Raw genomic sequence first — 20,919 nt, 5'->3', positions numbered from 1 at the left:
AAAAAAGAGAGCTATAGACCGATATCCTTGATGAACACAGATGCGAAAATACTCAACAAAATACTAGCCAATAGGATTCAACAGTACATTAAAAAGATCATTCACCACGACCAAGTGGGATTTATTCCAGGGCTGCAAGGTTGGTTCAACATCCGCAAATCAGTCAATGTGATACAACACATCAATAAAAGAAAGAACCAGAACCATATGATACTCTCAATAGATGCTGAAAAAGCATTTGACAAAGTACAGCATCCCTTCCTGATCAAAACTCTTCAAAGTGTAGGGATAGAGGGCACATACCTCAATATCATCAAAGCCATCTATGAAAAACCCACCGCAAATATCATTCTCAATGGAGAAAAACTGAAAGCTTTTCCGCTAAGGTCAGGAACACGGCAGGGATGTCCATTATCACCACTGCTATTCAACATAGTACTAGAGGTCCTAGCCTCAGCAATCAGACAACAAAAGGAAATTAAAGGCATCCAAATCGGCAAAGAAGAAGTCAAATTATCACTCTTCGCAGATGATATGATACTCTATGTGGAAAACCCAAAAGACTCCACTCCAAAACTGCTAGAACTTATACAGGAATTCAGTAAAGTGTCAGGATATAAAATCAATGCACAGAAATCAGTTGCATTTCTCTACACCAACAGCAAGACAGAAGAAAGAGATATTAAGGAGTCAATCCCATTTACAATTGCATCCAAAACCATAAGATACCTAGGAATAAACCTAACCAAAGAGACACAGAATCTATACTCAGAAAACTATAAAGTACTCATGAAAGAAATTGAGGAAGACACAAAGAAATGGAAAAATGTTCCATGCTCCTGGATTGGAAGAATAAATATTGTGAAAATGTCTATGCTACCTAAAGCAATCTACACATTTAATGCAATTCCTATCAAAGTACCATCCATCTTTTTCAAAGAAATGGAACAAATAATGCTAAAATTTATATGGAACCAGAAAAGACCTCGAATAGCCAAAGGGATATTGAAAAAGAAAGCCAACGTTGGTGGCATCACAATTCCGGATTTCAAGCTCTATTACAAAGCTGTCATCATCAAGACAGCATGGTACTGGCACAAAAACAGACACATAGATCAATGGAACAGAATAGAGAGCCCAGAAATAGACCCTCAAATCTATGGTCAACTAATCTTCGACAAAGCAGGAAAGAATGTCCAATGGAAAAAAGACAGCCTCTTCAATAAATGGTGCTGGGAAAATTGGACAGCCACATGCAGAAAAATGAAATTGGACCATTTCCTTACACCACACACAAAAATAGACTCAAAATGGATGAAGGACCTCAATGTGCGAAAGGAATCCATCAAAATCCTTGAGGAGAACACGGGCAGCAACCTCTTCGACCTCTGCCACAGCAACATCTTCCTAGGAACAACGCAAAAGGCAAGGGAAGCAAGGGCAAAAATGAACTATTGGGATTTCATCAAGATCAAAAGCTTTTGCACAGCAAAGGAAACAGTGAACAAAATCAAAAGACAACTGACAGAATGGGAGAAGATATTTGCAAACAACATATCAGATAAAGGACTAGTGTCCAGAATCTATAAAGAACTTAGCAAACTCAACACCCAAAGAATAAATAATCCAATCAAGAAATGGGCAGAGGACATGAACAGACATTTCTGCAAAGAAGACATCCAGATGGCCAACAGACACATGAAAAAGTGCTCCATATCACTCGGCATCAGGGAAATACAAATCAAAACCACAATGAGATATCACCTCACACCAGTCAGAATGGCTAAAATCAACAAGTCAGGAAATGACAGATGCTGGCGAGGATGCGGAGAAAGGGGAACCCTCCTACACTGTTGGTGGGAATGCAAGCTGGTGCAGCCACTCTGGAAAACAGTATGGAGGTTCCTCAAAATGTTGAAAATAGAACTGCCGTATGACCCAGCAATTGCACTATTGGGTATTTACCCTAAAGATACAAACGTAGTGATCCAAAGGGGCACGTGCACCCGAATGTTTATAGCAGCAATGTCCACAATAGCCAAACTATGGAAAGAACCTAGATGGCCATCAACAGATGAATGGATCAAGAAGATGTGGTATATATACACAATGGAATACTATGCAGCCATCAAAAGAAATGAAATCTTGCCATTTGCGACAACATGGATGGAACTAGAGCGTATCATGCTTAGCGAAATAAGTCAAGCAGAGAAAGACAACTATCATATGATCTCCCTGATATGAGGAAGTGGTGATGCAACATGGGGGCTTAAGTGGGTAGGAGAAGAATCAATGAAACAAGATGGGATTGGGAGGGAGACAAACCATAAGTGACTCTTAATCTCACAAAACAAACTGAGGGTTGCTGGGGGGAGGGGGTTAGGGAGAAGGGGGTGGGACTATGGACATTGGGGAGGGTATGTGCTTTGGTGAGTGCTGTGAAGTGTGTAAACCTGGTGATTCACAGACCTGTACCCCTGGGGATAAAAATATATGTTTATAAAAAATAAAAAATTTATAAAAAAAAAAGAAATATAATATAAAGATGTCTTAGTAGCAACAAGAAATCAAACCTAATTTAAAAATGTGAAAAGAGCGGTGGCTTGGAAACCCAGTCAGTTAAGCATCTGCCTTTAGCTCAGATCCTGGGACTGAACCCCACATTGGGCCCCCGGCTCAGCGAGGAGCCTGCTTTTTTCCCTCTCCCGCTGCCTGCTGTTACCTCTTCCTGTGCTTGTGCTGTTAATAAATAAATAGAATCTTTAAAAAAGAAAAAAAAGGATCTGAAAAGATGCTCAACTTTGTATGTCACTAAGAAATTGCAAATTTAAACAAGGTACTATTACATATCACGTAGAATATAAAAAATCCAAAGCACTAGTAATACCAAATGCTAGCAAGGATGTGGGACAACTGAACTCTCATTCACTGTTTGGTCAGAATGCAAAATAGGAGGCACTGTGTGAGACAGCTTGGCAGTTTCTCACAGAACTACACACATTCTCACTGTAAGATCAGTAATTGTGCTCCTTTGTATTTACCCAAAAGAGCTTAAAACTAGTGTCCACACAAAAACCTGCACACGGATGTTTACAGCAGCTTTATTCTCTGAAGTGCCAAAACTTGGAAGCAATCCAAATCTCCTTCAGTAGGTGAACAGGTACACTGTGCCACACCCACACAATGGATTATTCGACAATTAAAAGATGAATTATTAAGCCACAAGACTTCGAAGAACCTTAAATGCATATTGCTAAGTGAAAGACCAGTCTCAAAGGCTAAATACTATATGATTCCAACTCTATGGCATTCTGGAAAAGGTAAAAATTAACCAACATTTTAATTTTTATTTATTTTTTAGGTCATCTCTATACCCAATGTGGTGGCTAGAACTCACAACCCCGAGATCAAGAGTCAGATGCCCTAGCAACTAAGCCAGCCAGGTGCAAATGAAAGACCCGCGGATCCCCTTACCCAAGAATTCAACACTGCCACAGGATTCAAACAGCAAGAGGTTCTTTATTGTTACGCAGGCACCTGCGGGTGGTCAGCGCGCACCTGCGGGTGGTCAGCAGCTCCTGCTAGCTGAGCACACCTGGCTGGGGTGGTGCAGGATTTTTATAGACAGGTACAAACAAGTCCCGGATGGGACGGGGCCGATTGGCTGACAATTTGAACATTTGAAAAAAGGCATACTTGGTGTTAGCGGATTGGCCTTGGAAGACCCCCTCGCGCGAAGAGAAAGGCGGGAAGGGGAAACAAAGAGGGGAAGTTTGACCTTATTACTCAGCAGAAAGACATCCTGTCTACGTGACTATGCAGCCCCCCCCCCCGTCTACGTGACCTACGTGACCATGCAGCCCCCTTGCCTATGTGACCATGCCTCGGCTATTAGGAGAAGGTATCTTGTTCAAACAGGAGACAAGTGTCATGCCCCAAAAGCCAAGCAGCCACAGAAAGGCAAAAGAGCAGCCACACTGAATTCAACTCTGGGGGAAGGGTCCCTTCACTGCAAGGGGAGGAGGGGCACTTCCACACAACAAAAGAGCAGTTAATTAGTTAACGACGGAGGGTGGGTCTTTCATTCCCCCCTTTTTCTTCATCATGGATAGAATCTTATATCCATTTATCCTTTTCTTGCACTAAGTGGGGTGCAAGGCGCCAGGTTTTGCTTTCTCCTCAGCCAGCCTCCTGCTCCTTCATTTCCCCCTGAACAATCTTGACCCTGAAATCTTTAAGGGGGTTGAAGGTGGAAGGTCTCATCTTCTGTAACTTCTTCGTGCTGAATAGGGGTGCAGAGCTGTCCCTACCTACTGGGGTCAATATTGATCAGGGTAGGAATGTATAAGGGAGTTAGGAAAGGTGGAGGCAGCTGAATCCAGCGCTGACAGTGAAGAGGCGTCCTCTCGCGCGATAAGGATCGTCTGTCGTGGTGTAGTCATTGTAGCAATGGAGTCTCGGCACCAAGTAGGGAAACAGTGAACAAAGCAACATATTAAAATTAATAAGGCAATAAGAATGAGAAGCCCGAAAGGGAGATTCGGCCATAGTCCTCCTTCAAATTAGGAACTTAACCATTTACTGAGAGAGAGAAGGATCTTGTAGGGCCTTAATCTGTGCATTTATATCCTTTATTAGTTCTGTGATACTTTTGTGATAGTCTGGGATATATACACAACATTCTGTCTTGATAATTGCACATGTGCCACCCTGGGCTGCTGTCAGGACATCCAAGGCCATCCTATTTTGTAGGACTGCCTTGCATATCTGTGACACTTCGGTATTAAGCTGGGAGATGCTATTTAGTGAATCATTGAGTGCCTTTGTAGTATATTTATTAAGGGCTTCTACATGCCACCTGACATCCTCTAGTCCCGCAGATGGAACAAAGATGGATGCTAAGTGATCATACCATTTAAAAACAGATTGCGTCCATCTTTGTTTCAAGTTGGGGAGATTAGCTGGTGTTGTAATGGTTTTAGTAATGCGCCCATGGATCCAGGCAAATCCTAAAGTACAGCGACCTATCCACCCTAGAGGAAGCCAGGGCCACAGGTTGGTTCCACATATCCAGTGGGTTCCGTTTGGAGCTGGCCATCTGATGCCAGGTCGCCTTGCCCAATCAGTAGCAAACCAGTCAGTAGCCTGGAGTACTATTACTTGGGAACACATTTCTAAAGACAGCCATCCTAGATGTCGTGTGTTATTTGCCCAAGTATCATACATATGATTTCTTTGTTCCCAGCATAAAACTGTCTTCTGACTGAGCCATCCAATCGTGTGTGTAAGCCACAGATATGTATCCCAGATTTGATATATGCCATCCTTAGTATAGCGATAAGGAGGGTTTTGTAACTTAGGCCCTAGCCGGTGAGTATCATCTTGTGAGCCTGTAAAGCCAGTTAGAATTTTAATAGTTTGAGAATATGAAAAACTTTGATTATGTCCTGGTGAATCCCATGTTTTACTGATCATGGGCCAGGAAGAAACATTTTGATTAGTAATAGATTTATCCCGGAATGTGCTGCCTCCATCTACCATCTCTGAGATATAATTTTGTAGAGAATGCCAATCAGTGCCCTGTAAAGGAAAAACCCACCAGGGTAATCCAGATGTACTTGAAATAGGCAAACTTCCGCAGATCCAGCAATCTGTCTGATTATGCCGATATGGACCTTTCCATCTTGGATGTAAGTTTTCAGTTATATCTGACTTCCAATTTTTTAAGTAAACCATATCTCCGGGATTTACATGGGGTGGGCTTTCAGTTATAGTTAAATCAGGTTTGGGAAGAATACGATTAGTATACTCATTAAGTGACTTATGAATTAACCCAGCTTCCAGCGAATAATTTAGTAATGCATTATAATCTCCATCTAATAGCAGATCTACAGAAAGAAATGGTCTTCCATATATTAACTCAAAAGGGCTGAGTCCTATAGGTTGTTTTGAAGCAGTTCTCATCCTAAGAAGTCCTATTGGTAGGAGAGTAACCCAATTTTCCTGGGTTTCTAGACTAAGTTTAGTAAGATGACGTTTTAAAGTATGATTAGCTTTCTCCACCTTCCCGGAGGACTGTGGATGCCAGGCTGAATGTAAGAAATATTTAATTTTTAAGGCTTGAGCTATCTGCTGAGTTATCTGAGCAGTAAAAGAAGGACCATTATCACTTTGAAGAGATTGAGGAAGGCCAAATCTAGGGATAATTTCTCGCAACAAAACCTTAGTTACTTCTACGGCCCTTTCAGTTTTACATGGAAAGGCTTCAACCCATCCGGTGAAGGTATCAACAAATACTAATAGATATTTATAGCCTTTGCAAGGTGGCATTTGTGTGAAATCAAGTTGCCAGTCCTCTCCTGGATAGGATCCACGCCTCTGGACTGGTTTTAAGAGAGGTGGGGGGCGAGCCGCACCCTCCGGATTTACTTGGGCACAGATGCTACAGGATCGACACACTTGTTTTATTGTGGTTGTTAAATTCACTCCATCAAATATATTTTTGATTAAATGTTTTAAGGCGTCTTTGCCCAAATGAGTAGCCTGGTGCAAGCCCTGTATTATTTTCCATTGACTAATCTTAGGCATAAAGAATTTTCCCTCATCGTTAACAAGCCAGTCTTGTGCATTTTTAGTATACCCTCGCTCCTGAGCAATATGAATTTCTTGCTCTGAATAGACTGGAGTCATGGACTCCATTGGAGTCAAGACTGGTATAAGGCTTAATATCTGCTTACCCTTTGCTGCCTCTTTGGCTGCATGGTCTGCTAGATTGTTTCCTTTAGATTCCAAGGTCATATCCTTCTGATGTCCTTTGATGTGAATCACCGCTACCTCCTTAGGCAAGTGTACAGCCTCAAGAAGGGCTATGATCTCAGGACCATATTTGATTGGGGAGTTATGGCTTGATAGCAATCCCCTTTCCTTCCAAATAGCTCCATGGGCATGTAGTACCAGGAAGGCATATTTGGAGTCAGTATAAATGTTAATTCTTAGGCTTTGGCAATTGCAAAGTGCTAGTGAGCACTATGGCATACCTAGCTTATCTTATTTTTTCTATGAAAACTACTGTTAACAGAAATCCAACTGTCATTCGTATTTTTAACAGGGGCATCTTAAATCTGGACCAATAGAGTAAGCAAGATCAATAACCTCTGAACATTTTTGCTCTATAGAGAAAGAAGTACAGTGGTCAGGTTCAGGCATACAGGTAACTAAGTTTAAAGTTTGACAAGTTTTAAGTATTAATTCTGGCATATCTATAAGTATAGTCCAATACTTAATTAGTTGGTTTCTATCATCCACTGATTGCCTTTGAATTCTAAGACAAATCTGGACCTGATGTGAAGTCATTACAGTCAGGGACTGTCCCATAGTGAGCTTTGAGGCTCCTTTTATGAGGGCTGTTCTATGCTTAGCTAAAGCATCTATTTGCAATTGCACCTCAACAGAGGTGGCCTCTAGGATAAATATGACTAAGGGATGAAACCAATAAGAAGACCTTTGAGTGGTCCAGCCTTAACAATATCCTGATTACAGAGGATCATTGGCAAGTGAGAAAACTTGTCAAGAGATAAGGGGAGTTCCCCATGCATCATTCAATCCACTCATAAAGAAAATGGGGTCATCCACGGTGCCTCCAAGTCCATAGTTAATCCTATGGAGTGTGACAGGTTGGCTTTTAGGCAATTTCATTATCCCCGCCACACACAAGGTGTTAGTTAAGTTATATAATTGTAGGGAATTAATCCCATTTTCCAGTTGTTTAATCATGTGCCGTGGGGTCTGCGAATATCCCCACAAAACAGTAAGATCGACTAAAGGAGCTATTGTACAACTTCTCTGAAGTTTACCTCAAATTGTTTAGCTTAGGTAAACAAACATTTAAAGACAATCAAATCTAGAATTTAACATCCATAAAGGTGTGTTACTAAAACATAATTTTTCTCTCTAAAATAACCCTCATTTACAGAGATAGCCAAATCAGGACTAATTCACTTGTGAAACAAGTCCAGTTTTAACAAACTTGGCCTAATTATTTAGATAAGCTCAGCAAGAACCATTGAGTGTGATCAATAGATCTTTTAGCATCTGCTTTGCTGGAACTTTTTATAAGGAATCTCTAGGTTAAACTTTTAGTAGCCTCTCCGGGCCAGAAGCCAAGCCCTGTACTTGCCATCAGGCATGCCTGCAATACCTGTCGATTTGGGTGAATTCCTCTTCTGAGACTGCACCTACCAAGGAGTGACATTCTTTACTCACCTGGTGAGGCTGCTGGGAACTCTGTAAGCAAGGTATCAGGCCAACAGTCCCAAGGGGCTTTATGGCTCCAGGTTTCATAAAGTCAACCTTAGTTCCTTTAAACTGTCTGGTCATATCTGAGTCTTTTCAAATATGACATCCCAGTCAAAGCCTTTGTAAAATAAACAGTTTCCAATGGTGTCCTGTTACAAGGAGAACAGATTCTTATTGAACTTATGCAAATGACTGATTGCCATGGAAGAATGCTTCCTGAGACCTTTTGGTTTCAGAGGGTTCATATAGAGAGAAAAGCTTGAATGCTTTGAGCACTTTTACAAATGAGCACTTATACAACTCTATAAGTTACAGATAACTAGGAGGAAGTATCCCTAGTCTGGAAGAGCGAACATTATAGAGAACCAGCAATGTTTAAAGTAAGACAAAACATTAAGAGACACAACATTATAATCTTTTAGTTCATTTAGTCCCATGTTACTAAATCTGGTGAATGCGGCTTTAGTCAGTTTTGGAAATTCTTACCCATTTCAGTTTTAGGATTTTCAAGTATATCAAATATCTGTATTTGTCCTGAAAGTCCTTTATAGGAATCTCCTTGAAGATAAAACTCATTTTACAAGAAAATTAAAACAATTATAAATGACAAAAACTCAGAATGGAATGGTTAGAGCTAAAGAGACACGGGAGTTTACAATTTAGCTGCAAGGAAATCAGGTTATTTCTGTGATACATAACATTTCCATAATTACAGTATCAAGCGATGATCTCTCAAAACATTAAAACTTTAAGAAGTGCATAGAATCTCTAGAATAGTTATAGCATTTTCCCAAATGTAATCCAAGGTTTATCATTGGTTCAGTAGTACTTCATGAGCAACTTCATATACCAAGGAAAAGCCTGAGTTAAAGAGATTTACAATTTAAATCCTGTCAACATTTCCTAAAATCTTAGAAAGTGTTGAAGCACATGCCTAAATATAACTAGGGATGTTAAACACCTGATAAACAAAACATAGAAACTGGTTTTTCTGGGCAGGCAAAGAGAAAACCATTTACATTTTCTTAACAGCAGATCAATTGATCTAAGTAAACATTGTCCTTTTGAACAGAGACAATTTCAGTCTTGTACCAATGTACCTTTAAAACCCATTCATTTCAATCTTAGTTCATTCTTGATCATAGCTAAAATTCCTTTTCTTCAGATTTCCCTTCACAAACCTTCTACAACTTTCCTTTGCATTCAGGTTTTGTCCCAAGCCATTTCCTTCCAAACAACCATCTCATTTAGGACAAAATTACCTTCCCTTACCTTCAACAAAATGTATTCCCATTCCTTAAATCTTTCTTACATATCTCCTACTTTCCTACATACAGTTTCCCTTTATTTCCATCAGTCTTAGTTACACTAAGCAGAACTTTGTATTCTTAGAAACACCTTTAGTTATTAACCAATTGTGAACTGTTACAACAGAATTCTTCAGGTGGCAATTTATCAATCAGTTAAGTGGCAAACAAGTTTACCAACAGATTTAAATACTCTTAGTTTCCTTGCAATAAGAAGTCAAAAGCACAAACCTACATCCAGTAATTAACGACTTAGCTTTATATGCTGTTTGGTTAAGATATAGATGTCCACAATTTAATTCCATTGTCATCCAAGCAAAACTTTAAAACTTTCAGGTTACCAAAGACTTTTAAAGTTACTTCAGCAATTACCCATTAGAACTTTGAGACAGACAATTAACCATCAGTTTAGTCATTTCTTTGCTAACATATTTTAATAACACAAGCTTATCTGACCTTCAGTAAACTTTGATAGAATAAAAGTTTCACATTTACTGCTGTAACTTCAAAGACACATCTTATCTTAATTAAACCAACAAACTCAACTTAGTTCCAACTCTGATTTATGTTCCACCTGGACCCACTCCACTTTGAATGTTTACGTTTACCTGAGACATGCGTGGGAAGATCTGGAGTGGGGAGGTGTTAGGTCCAGGAGGTGTTGTTCTTGCTCTTTGACAGTGAAGAGAGAAGGAGCTGTGGTGCATGATCTAGAGGCCAGTCATGCAGCCTGCACACACGTTGGTACAGAAACACGTAAGGGGGAAAGAGAAGACACAAAATGCCGCCAGGAGGCAGAGAAAAGATTCCTGGTTTTAGAGCTCATAAAGCCCAACAGAGGAGCAGACACCATGTTTTCCCCTCAGCCAGAGGGGAGGGGTTAGGCAGTCCAAGTCAGGCCAGAGAACACAGGGAAACTTCCCCGAAACAAAGAGAGTTTCGGCAGCTGCTTGGGAATATTCCTTATAGTCTCTGTCTTGAGTTAGACTAACCCCAGTTGGCTCCAGTTAACCTTAATCAAGGGAAACACAAAGGGCGACGAGAAAGACACATAAAACAATTAACAAGCCGGCAAAGGAAAACGCTGCGTGATTTCGGTGCAACACCGAAAGTACAGATTCAGAAGGCCGCGAGGAACTGCAAGTTTCCTCTGAGGCCTACAGACAGACGTATCCCTCGGATACTTGTGGGGCCCCAAAAAACCGGGCCCCTCTGATCCCTGGGGCGTCCCCCAGGGTGGCAGGGGAGAAGTCCGAGTTCGTCAACTCCTTCTCAAGCTGCCCAGAATACAGAGCTACTACGCGTAGTACTACAGTCCTATACAGGCGTATAGGCAGGACAGAGGACAAACAAGAACACGAGACAGGAGACAAGAACACAGTTATTAAAATTTAAATGCTGGCCAGCTTACCTCCCAGTGGGAGTTGGTTGGATCCTTGGGCAGGAGTCCAATGATCTCCGTGGGACCTCCAAATGAAAGACCCGCGGATCCCCTTACCCAAGAATTCAACACTGCCACAGGATGCAAACAGCAAGAGGTTCTTTATTGTAGCGCAGGCGCCTGCGGGTGGTCAGCAGCTCCTGCTAGCTGAGCACACCTGGCTGGGGTGGTGCAGGATTTTTATAGACAGGTACAAACAAGTCCCGGATGGGACGGGGCCGATTGGCTGACAATTTGAACATTTGAAAAAAGGCATACTTGGTGTTAGCGGATTGGCCTTGGAAGACCCCCTCCCGTGAAGAGAAAGGCTGGAAGGGGAAACAAAGAGGGGAAGTTTGACCTTATTACTCAGCAGAAAGACATCCTGTCTACTTGACTATGCAGCCCCCCCCCCCCCCCGTCTACGTGACCTACGTGACCATGCAGCCCCCTTGCCTATGTGACCATGCCTCGGCTATTAGGAGAAGGTATCTTGTTCAAACAGGAGACAAGTGTCATGCCCCCAAAGCCAAGCAGCCACAGAAAGGCCAAAGAGCAGCCACACTGAATTCAACCCTGGGGGAAGGGTCCCTTCACTGCAAGGGGAGGAGGGGCACTTCCACACAACAAAAGAGCAGTTAATTAGTTAACGACGCGGGGGGGGGTCTTTCAACTCTGAAAAGGTAAAAGCCTAGACAGTAAAAAGATCCTGGGCTGAGGGGTGAGGGAGGAGGGTGCAGAGAGAGGAGAAGAAACAAAAAGATGAGGAACAGGGGTTTTCAAGGCAATGAAACTAGGCTGTAAGATACCAACAGTAGGTAAATAACATTATACATTTTTCAAAACCCACAGAACTATAGAAAGAGGAGTGAACCTTAATGTAAACCATGGATTTTAATTAATACTGTATCAATGCTGGTGGTTCATCAGTTGTAACACATGTACCACAACAATGTAATACATTAATAATAGGAGATAGTGAAGTTAGAAGAAAAATAACTTCTCTTTGTACTCAGGGGTATTTCCTATCTGAACCCAGTTAAAGTACAAATCCCCCAAAAGGCCAGAAGTTGGGAGATCACAAGAGGTGTTGGAACACAGGAAAATAAATGAGCAAACCAGACAAGCTGCAGGTAATTAAGAACCATTAACCATCAGAGAAGCAGTGACATCACTCAAAATTAAAACCAAGTAGAGTTTAAAAGTTTAGCTACTTTACTAACTAGCTGCAATCAGGGATGGCAAACAAAGACTAATTCAAAGTAACCTGGGAATTAATCATTTAAAACTTACCAATAATCTGAAATTAGTAGCTTTAATGCTATGAAAATTACATGGAATGTGGAAAGATTGAAGTTCTCTAAGCTGCCAAGAAGTAAAACACTCCTTCCCAGATACATGGACTTATAAAATCACTATATACTATCTCCACGAGAAGCAGAATCCCCCAGAACCATCACTCTGTAATGATGAGAAGTACTAAGAGGGCATATGAAATTTATGAGCTCTGCCCTGAAACATGTCCCATTTCATCGAGACAAAAAACCAAAATAGTTAAGCACTAATCTGCACACTACATAGGGGTTGAAAGACATAGAAAGTTTGTGTGAGCTCACGTATGTGTGTATTTCCAACCATTCTTGAAAACAATGGACAACAGAGATGAATAAATGTCCCTGTATATCCCATAAATATTCCTCAAATATTTATCATGCAACTCCAGCTCTGCTCTAAGACCTGGGGACACAGTCATGAAAAGAAAAGACAAGGTCTCTGCTTTTAAGGAGCAGATATTCTAATGCAGAAATGAGAAAATAAATATGTAAACAAACATTATATTAATGAACAGTGATCAAATAGTGATTAATGAATAGTGATCACAGCTAAAAAGAAATGAGGACACAGTAAAGGTCTGAGTGACAAATGGGATGTATTTAAACTTGGATGAACCCGGAAATATAGAACAATGAGTTGAGATCCAAATGACACAAAGGAGCTAGCCACAGGAAGTGTGGGAAGAGTGTTCCCGCCCAAGGTATCAGCATGTATACAAAAATGTCCTTGGAGCTCCTCCCTCCAGCCCCTGCTCTCAAATCTCTGCCCCAGCTAGGTGGGGACATAATCTAGGACTTGTGTCTCCCAAAACTCATTCTAAATGTTTGTTCAGTGACTAAATTATTCAAGCTTGAGAAATTAAAAACATATGCTAACAAGATCTTCCCACCATCTACAGAGAGATCATCTTAAAAGCATCATGAAATAGTAACACTAAAATTCTAAAAAACTTCTGTTCTAACATTTTAATCAATTTTATATCAAACTCCTTTGTTGAATTTATATACCCATTTGACATATTTATGAAGAGACAAAAAAAAAAAAAACCCTACATTCCGTAAATGTATTTATCCATCTAACAAATATTTGAGTACCTAATTACACTCTGTTCCAGCTGATTTCTTCTCTTTATCTCTTTTTTCCCCTCAATTTAACACCAATCATAAATTATGTAGGCTTTTAGTTCGCTTTTCAAAATTAATTTCTTGAGCTATTTAAAGGAATTATCCAGTGCTAGAGTTCTCAACACTGGTCACACATTACAATCACTTAAGGAACTTTTTTTTTTAAGATTTTATTTATTTATTTGACACAGAGAGAGAGATCACAAGTAGGCAGAGAGGGAGGGAATCATGCTCCATGCTGAGCAGAGTGTCCCATGCAGGGCTCGATCCCAGGACCCTGAGACCATGACCTGAGCTGAAGGCAGAAGCTTAACTCTCTGAGCCACTAAGGCACCCCCTCACCTGAGGAACTTAAAAACAAAAAGCCCAAAGGGCACCTGGCTCGTTCAGTCACTGGAGCGTGCAGGTCTTGATCTCAGGGTTGTGGGTTCAAGTCCCCTGTTGGGTGTAGAGATTACTTTAAAAAAAAAAAAAAGAAAAAGCCCAAGCCCAAGTTTGTGATTAATTTGTTTAAATGTTTCAAGAAATTTGATGCTAAATGTTGTAAAACTAGTTAAATAACAAAAAGATATCTTTACATAATACTTCTTGCTCTCAAATTTTGAACAAAGAACTTACTAATAATCAATAACTTAGTAGGCCAACATTTTATTTAAATAAGTTTTATGGTACTACAAAGAATGAATTATAAAATCAAAAGCAAGGAGAAATGGGCATGGTGTGAACATGGGGAAGCAAGAGAAAGCAAGCAAGTATGCTTAGCTTTGAGAATGCTTAGCTCTGAGATCCTTCTCTGAGAGAAGGACAGATTAAAACCTAAAAAGAAAGAAAAGAAGGATCCCATGCACTCAAGGAAAGAGAAGTCCCCCAACACCCCTCCTGCTTTTTCCAATATAAACACACAGCTGGGCCGACTTACCACATCCTGGTTGGTACCGACTTTATCAACTTTTCTATTTAGGCCAAACTTGACCGGTCAATGATGGACGGGCTGTGTGCCAAGTGTACCAGTTGTACAACTGACTGTGTAATGGCTGAAACCGGGGTGAAAGTATCAAGAGGCTCTAAGGATTGCGAAAGAGCCAAGATTCAAACAATTACCACGTACACAAAAGACAAACTATGCAGATGACTGCTCAGTACGGAAGCAATTCAGAGTGTTACACTGTGGCATCAGCTGACCCAGACCCAGAAGATTGCTGGAGTTCCCATCATGGACATCTCTAACCATATAGACGACACTGAGCGAATGTCAGATGATGACAGAGCCCCTCACTCCTATGTCTTAATAGAGTTCCTCAGCTCTCCTTTACCAACTTTTCCTGTTGCCAGTTCATACAAGCAATTCTCCTTACCCAGTTCCTCTGTTCTGAGCTATGGCTGAAGACACTCACTTTTTTATGTTTTGAAACTGATTATCTTGTACCATTTTACTTTTTGTTGCATCTTTTTATAAATCAGATGACCGCTCACAAGACAAAAAAAAAAAATAATAATAATAATGGAAAGGAAAGATCAAAAGGGAGGACAACAACAACAGAAAAAACAGTTCTTTTTTGCCGGGAACCCTTCTTACAAGTGCCAATCAGATAAACTTTATCTGATGTTACATCGTCACAACTCCTCTATCATCAGGGAAAGTAGTTCACATAAGAAAATTTCTCTATAAAATGAGTTGCAGGCTTACATTCCATATTTGGCTAATTAGAATTTCATTAAGATATCTGTCTCAAACTGATGCGGAAGAGAATGGAATCTTGTCATCAAGCCGTGACATCGAACTAAGAACCCACAGGGTAAGGACTCAGCTCCTGTGATACGAAGACGGCTCCTGGGGATGGGCGAGCCTGGGCAACAGTGGCTGACCTGCGGGCCTGCGGCTATCTGCTGTCTGTCACTCTTCCCTCTTCCTCCTCTGTCAGCTGCTATCCCCAGCCACCTCAAAGTCCACCTCAAACAGCCATCACTTCCCTCTGGTCCCGTTTACCGTAGCTAAGCTCCAGGCCAGGCATCCAGATCACCAGCCCTGTGGGAACTTCTTCTAAGGTAAGAGGTGGCCCTATTGGTGAAATGCAGGTGCCAAGGCATGCGGACATTGTGCCATCTTCTGCGCTATTCTTAATGTTCTGATTGTCCCACTTCCTTCAGTTCCCACCTGTGGCCTCTGGAAAGGAACATATTACAGTAGGATTTCCAAGGACTGATGTGTGGGGGTCAGGAGATCTGGCCTGTGATTGGCCCCAACTAGCTGTGTGGCTTTAAAGGAAGTCATCACACCTCAGGCCTCAGTTTCCTTATCTGCAAGCCAGGTTGGATGAGTCTTTTCAGAGGATCTGGCAAAGATCACATAGATAAGCACCACCTCATTATACTAACAAGCAAACAGAAGGCCGGAGGCGAGTGATTTGCCCCAAGTCAGACATAAGCAGGCAGAGAGCAGAGCCGAGGATGGGACCCACATCTGCAGGTCACAGCTAATCAGCCAGCACAGTAAAAACAGATCTGAGCAGCTGCTCATTCTTCCCCTTTTCCGTTTCGTCCATCAGAATGCATGCTCCCTGCAAACAAGGACACACATGACCTGCTTCCTGTCTCAAAATTCCCAGTTCACCCAATTAGAACGGGGAGGAGCCTCAAGGACTTATCCCCCCCACCCACATACACGGTTCTTTTACCTATGGAACATGAGGGTACATACATTCACCATCCAGAGGGCTCCTGCCTTTACTTCTCATGGAAAAGGTCATCATGTGCCTACCCGGGGTGCCAACGAAGCCACAGGTTCCAGAGAGGAACTGACACAGAGAAGTTCGAAGGAGGCAGACTGGCACAGCGCAGAAACAAACTGTCTACCAAGGAAAACTACCCCATGGGGGACTGATTCTCTTTGAAATACGTTCGAGTGCGTGGGAAAATGGTTTTTCAAGAGCCGGTGGACTGACCAGTCACCTGGTACATACAAGATCACATCCGCATTCTGACAAGAGTGGCTAGCCTGCAGTGTAGACCAGGGGTCAGAAAGACAAGGAAGGCGCATGGAGACTGGGTGAGAAGCTTCTACGGTGTGATGGCAAGGGCGCACTGCAAAGGTATGAGAAGAGATGGAAAGAAGTATATGGGTTCAAGAGGTTTAGGAAGCGAAATCCACAGGACTTGGTGTGACAGATTAGATTTTGGAAAGGTGACAGAGTAGGAGTTGACTTCTGGTTTCCCGACTCCAGGCTAAACGGATGAAGTGTTTACCGAGAGAGGCAATAGAATAAGAAAGGTGGCTTTTAGTGGAGGAGGTGCTCATGAATTCCGTCTTGAACCTGATGAGTCTGAGGGGCCACAGACACATCCGAGAAGAAAGGTCAGCAAGTCCGATACACAGAACTGGTGCTCAGGAGGCGTGTGGGCCAGAGACAGGAATCTACCTTACCTGCTGATAGGTGGTCATGAAGCTGCACAAAAGGTCATCTAGGGAAAGAAAGCAACACGGGGCTGAGCCCATAATGAGCATTCAGTGGCTACCAGGAGCATGACTTTGCACAGGAGACACATCAGAGAGGTCGAAGAAAGACAGGAAGCAATGCAGAGCATTTGGTCTACTGCGATGTCGAGTAAGGAGACAGAGAAAGGTCAGGTGCGCTGACTTAGAAACAGTTTTGGTAAGAACTCTTTAGTGGAACGACAGGGCCTGAAGGGTGGAAGGTGGGAAAGTCAAGTCAACCCCTGAGCACTGGCTGTGATGTGCGACACTGACAGGGCAATACCTAGAGCTGGGGCATTCAAATGGGAGAGGATCAAACAGGAGCACGTGATGGGAAGGAGTGCAGGGGAGAGGATCCTCGCAGGCTCCTGGAAGGGCGGGAGGGCATGGACTCCGAGCCAGAGTGGAGACTGAACCCGAGGAGGAAGGAGAGCCCCTCCCCGTACCAGGCGAGGAGGAGAGGGGACAAATACAAGAATGGGATCATGATCAGCAGGATGGAGGAGGTCCCGTGGGATGGCTGCTAATTTTTCTGTACGACTGGAGATGAAGTCATATGTTGAGATGGAAGAGGAAGGCTACATGTGATGTCAATAGCACACCCATGTAAATGGTCTAATTTATCTGTTATGCCACTTTCTCCCCCTACTACCAATACCTTATGTCCTGCTCATCTATTAGTTGGCTGTCAACCCAAAGGATTTTCGTATTTCTAAGCCGACAAAGTATGATGTTGCCAGTGCCTCTGCCCCAGGTGACCCTTCCCCATCTGCCATTCCTGCACTTTGATCACCTACCTCTTTTGCATACCTTTCCCATTCTATTTCTCATTAGATCTCATAAACATGACTTTTTTTTTAAAGATTTTATTTATTTATTTGACAGAGAGAAATCACAAGTAGATGGAGAGGCAGGCAGAGAGAGAGAGAGAGAGAGAGAGAGGGAAGCAGGCTCCCTGCTGAGCAGAGAGCCCGATGCGGGACTCGATCCCAGGACCCTGAGATCATGACCTGAGCCGAAGGCAGAGGCTTAACCCACTGAGCCACCCAGGCGCCCCTAAACATGACTTTTTAAGTAGTCTCCTGCCACCAGTCCACTCGAACTCAACAGATATGACCATGCAACTTCCTGCTGTAAACCTGACTGCAGCTCTACCGTGAAGACTGCATCAATGTGGACCCCTCAATGTATGCAGTGTCCAAGGTGCAACCCGCAGCCCCACCCCATCTCCCTTTCTACCATCCCAGTCTCATTCCAAAATGTGCCAAACAAGACACCTATGTAGAAATACAACCCCGACAGCAAGCTCTCCACTCATTTCTGCCTCGGAACTGTAACTTAACAAAACATCTCTCTGACGGAAACACAGATTGCAAATAACCTTTATCTCCAGCTCCCACATAGAAGATCAATACCACTTTACACAGAACAGCTGTTCCATGTATTTTTCTTCTATGTATGAAGGGGTCACGTTCATTAACACTACAAATTGTACATTATATTCAGAAATTTCAGAGCCTTGAAAGAATATGGAATTGCTGGCATTCTAGCCACTTTCCCAGTTTGCTCTCTCCCTACCTCTAAGTCCTACTTTAGAACTGCTATTTTGAGATTTCTATTTTCCGAAGCTGCTTTGACCAAAGGCATTCTGTCAGCTCAGAGTGAGAAAGATGGCGGGGCGAGGAAGTGTGAGAAAATGCTAGTGTTAGGCCCAAAGAAAGCCTGACGAAGTCCAAAGACAGACAAGCTAAAGAGACTTCCGTGCTTTGAGATTCTTTAAGTCTGTGTGTGTGCTTTTCTTCTTCCAATGACCTCTCTCCTCATCACGTGTCCTTCGTTAAAAAAAGGTTTCTGGATCAGAGAATTCACTCTGTGCTCTCCTTCAGACACTCCATTCAATTTACACCTTTTATTACAGTGGCTTAACATCACCATACAAGAACAAGAGTACAATATACCTTCATCTAGACATCCCTACATATTAAAAATGATATGGCCACACCGCAGAGGATCCAGACATAAGCACTTTTAAAACCAGAGTTTGGGAGATGTGATCTGAATGCAAGTATCAAAAAGGAACTAGCTGGTTAACCCAAAAAAGAAAAAAACATATTATGACTTGAAGCCATAAAAAAGTAAGAAATTCAAACTCTTTTCAGAATTCTAGGTACCTACAGAGCCAAAACTTTTTAACACTGAACCCAGCTACTAAATCCCAATCCTTAGAAATTAAACATATACGTTTTGATAGTTTAAGACAGACCCAGAGGGATACAGAAAACAGATAAAGCTCCTCCTGGCTCTGATTCAAACCTTGGGACATTTTCAATGCTATGTCTGATGAACCTTTCCTGTCAGTAAAGTCTTTTCAGTTTAAATTTCTATTCTGTAAGTTTATGTCCTACAGTTATCTGCTGCCAGCTTCAGGCTGACCTCACCAAGAGAAGTAGGGCAACTTTAGAAAAGGAGCTTGGTATGCTTTGTAGTACTGGACCAGAACCAGTAAGGACAGTACAGTCTTTCAGATTTCTCATTCCGGGAGCTTAAGACGAAAGTCAGGCATAAACGTTAGGTTAAGTGCCTTTTTGACCCGATTTCTGGTAAGTACGTGCGTTCAGAGATGTGTTCAACGCACAGTCGCTGAGCTTCTAGGCACAAGGCACTGGGAGACTTCTGTCAGGCCGGGGGAGCGGCGGTCTGACTGTGCCGCACGGTACCAGAGGCGGATCCTACGGGTCCGGGGCTTTTACGTTTAGCTCAAAACCACTTGCCCTGAACTTTCAGGCCTTTTCATTCAATGTGTACGATTTCACAGGAGTGCTTTCTTCAGGCTGCACCTAGCCCACCCGAGGCCAAGAGACTCACTGCGAAGTGCAGTGAGGTCCCGGCCGAGGACCCCTCCGGGGCGGGGACGGCCCAGGAAGCCCGCAGGAGAAGCCCGAGGAGAGGCCCCGGAGGGCCAAGGAGGGCAGGCCACACACGGCCGGGCTCCGGGGAGCAGAGACCAGGCGCGCACCTTCATGAACTCGTCCTTGTCGAAGCAGAGCGTGTCCGGCCCCTTGGGCAGGTTCATCCTACTTCTCTCCATCCCGCCGGCCGCCGCCTCTCAGCACCAACACTCCAGCGAGAAGGAAAGGTAGGAGGCTGCGCTCCCCAACGCTATGGGTGAAGCCACGGCGTTTCCACCTCACAGAAGGCACCGCTTCCTCCAACATGGCAGCGCCCTCGCCGCGGCCAATGAAAGAGGACGCCGCAGGCGCGCCTCCGCCTGCCTCCACCAAGAGAGGAGCCCGGACCGATGCCGCCGAGCCAGCAGGTGATCCAGCCCCGTGTGGCGGAGGGCGACACTACAACCCCGAGTACGTTTCTTCGGAACAGTCCTGTCGCCTGTGCGGCCGGGTGAGCGGGAGAGGGGAGGGCGGGGAGGGTCATGGGCGCTCCCTCCCCACCTCGCCGTTTCCCTCGGAAAACCGGCCTGCGAGCCTCTTCCAGGACCTTCTCCCGAGATTGTCCCGCGGGAAGCATAGCTGTGGCGGGATGCTGGCCCTTTACTTCTGCGGCCGGTTGTCCAGAGTGGGGGGCGCATCCCGGTGTCAGGCCTCCGGTCCCCCGGCGCCGCCGCTGCAGCCGCCTGGGCGCGGAGGCCTCTGTGGGAACCCGGCTTCCGCCCTTAGCCCCGGCACCCACCCGCGAGCGTGGCTTCTCCCCCGCTGAGCTTGGCTCCAGCGATCTGTAGGGAGGAAGGTGGTCAGCTGGCAGCCTCAGGTCGTCTGGGCAGCTCCCAGCTCCACTTCGGCTCAGCTGCGGGGCGGCCACAAGTTTGGGTTCTCAGAGCTCTTAAAGAATCACCTCGCTACCGGCAGACAAAACGCAGCCGACAAGTAGATGTGCGAGCATGTTTATGTCCAGTCCACTCTAGAATGGGCGGAATCGTGTGTTTGTGACTAGCGTTGGTTCGATCGCCAC

At 43.6% G+C, this 20,919-nt stretch overlaps 1 protein-coding gene across 1 annotated transcript in view; it reads right to left on the bottom strand.

Annotated features, from left to right (window-relative positions):
• Positions 1-20,194, bottom strand: part of LOC131820967 (conserved oligomeric Golgi complex subunit 2-like) — a 40,721-nt gene extending 20,527 nt beyond the window's left edge. The window contains exon 1 of the mRNA XM_059156799.1: positions 19,970-20,194. Coding sequence (XP_059012782.1) covers positions 19,970-20,041 — 72 coding nt within the window. The 5' untranslated portion in view covers positions 20,042-20,194. The remainder of the gene's footprint in view (positions 1-19,969) is intronic.
• Positions 20,195-20,919: the final 725 nt, after the last annotated feature.

The sequence above is a fragment of the Mustela lutreola genome, chromosome X (assembly GCF_030435805.1).
Source record: "Mustela lutreola isolate mMusLut2 chromosome X, mMusLut2.pri, whole genome shotgun sequence".
NCBI lineage: Eukaryota > Metazoa > Chordata > Mammalia > Carnivora > Mustelidae > Mustela > Mustela lutreola.
This window is presented reverse-complemented; position numbering and strand designations above follow the sequence as displayed.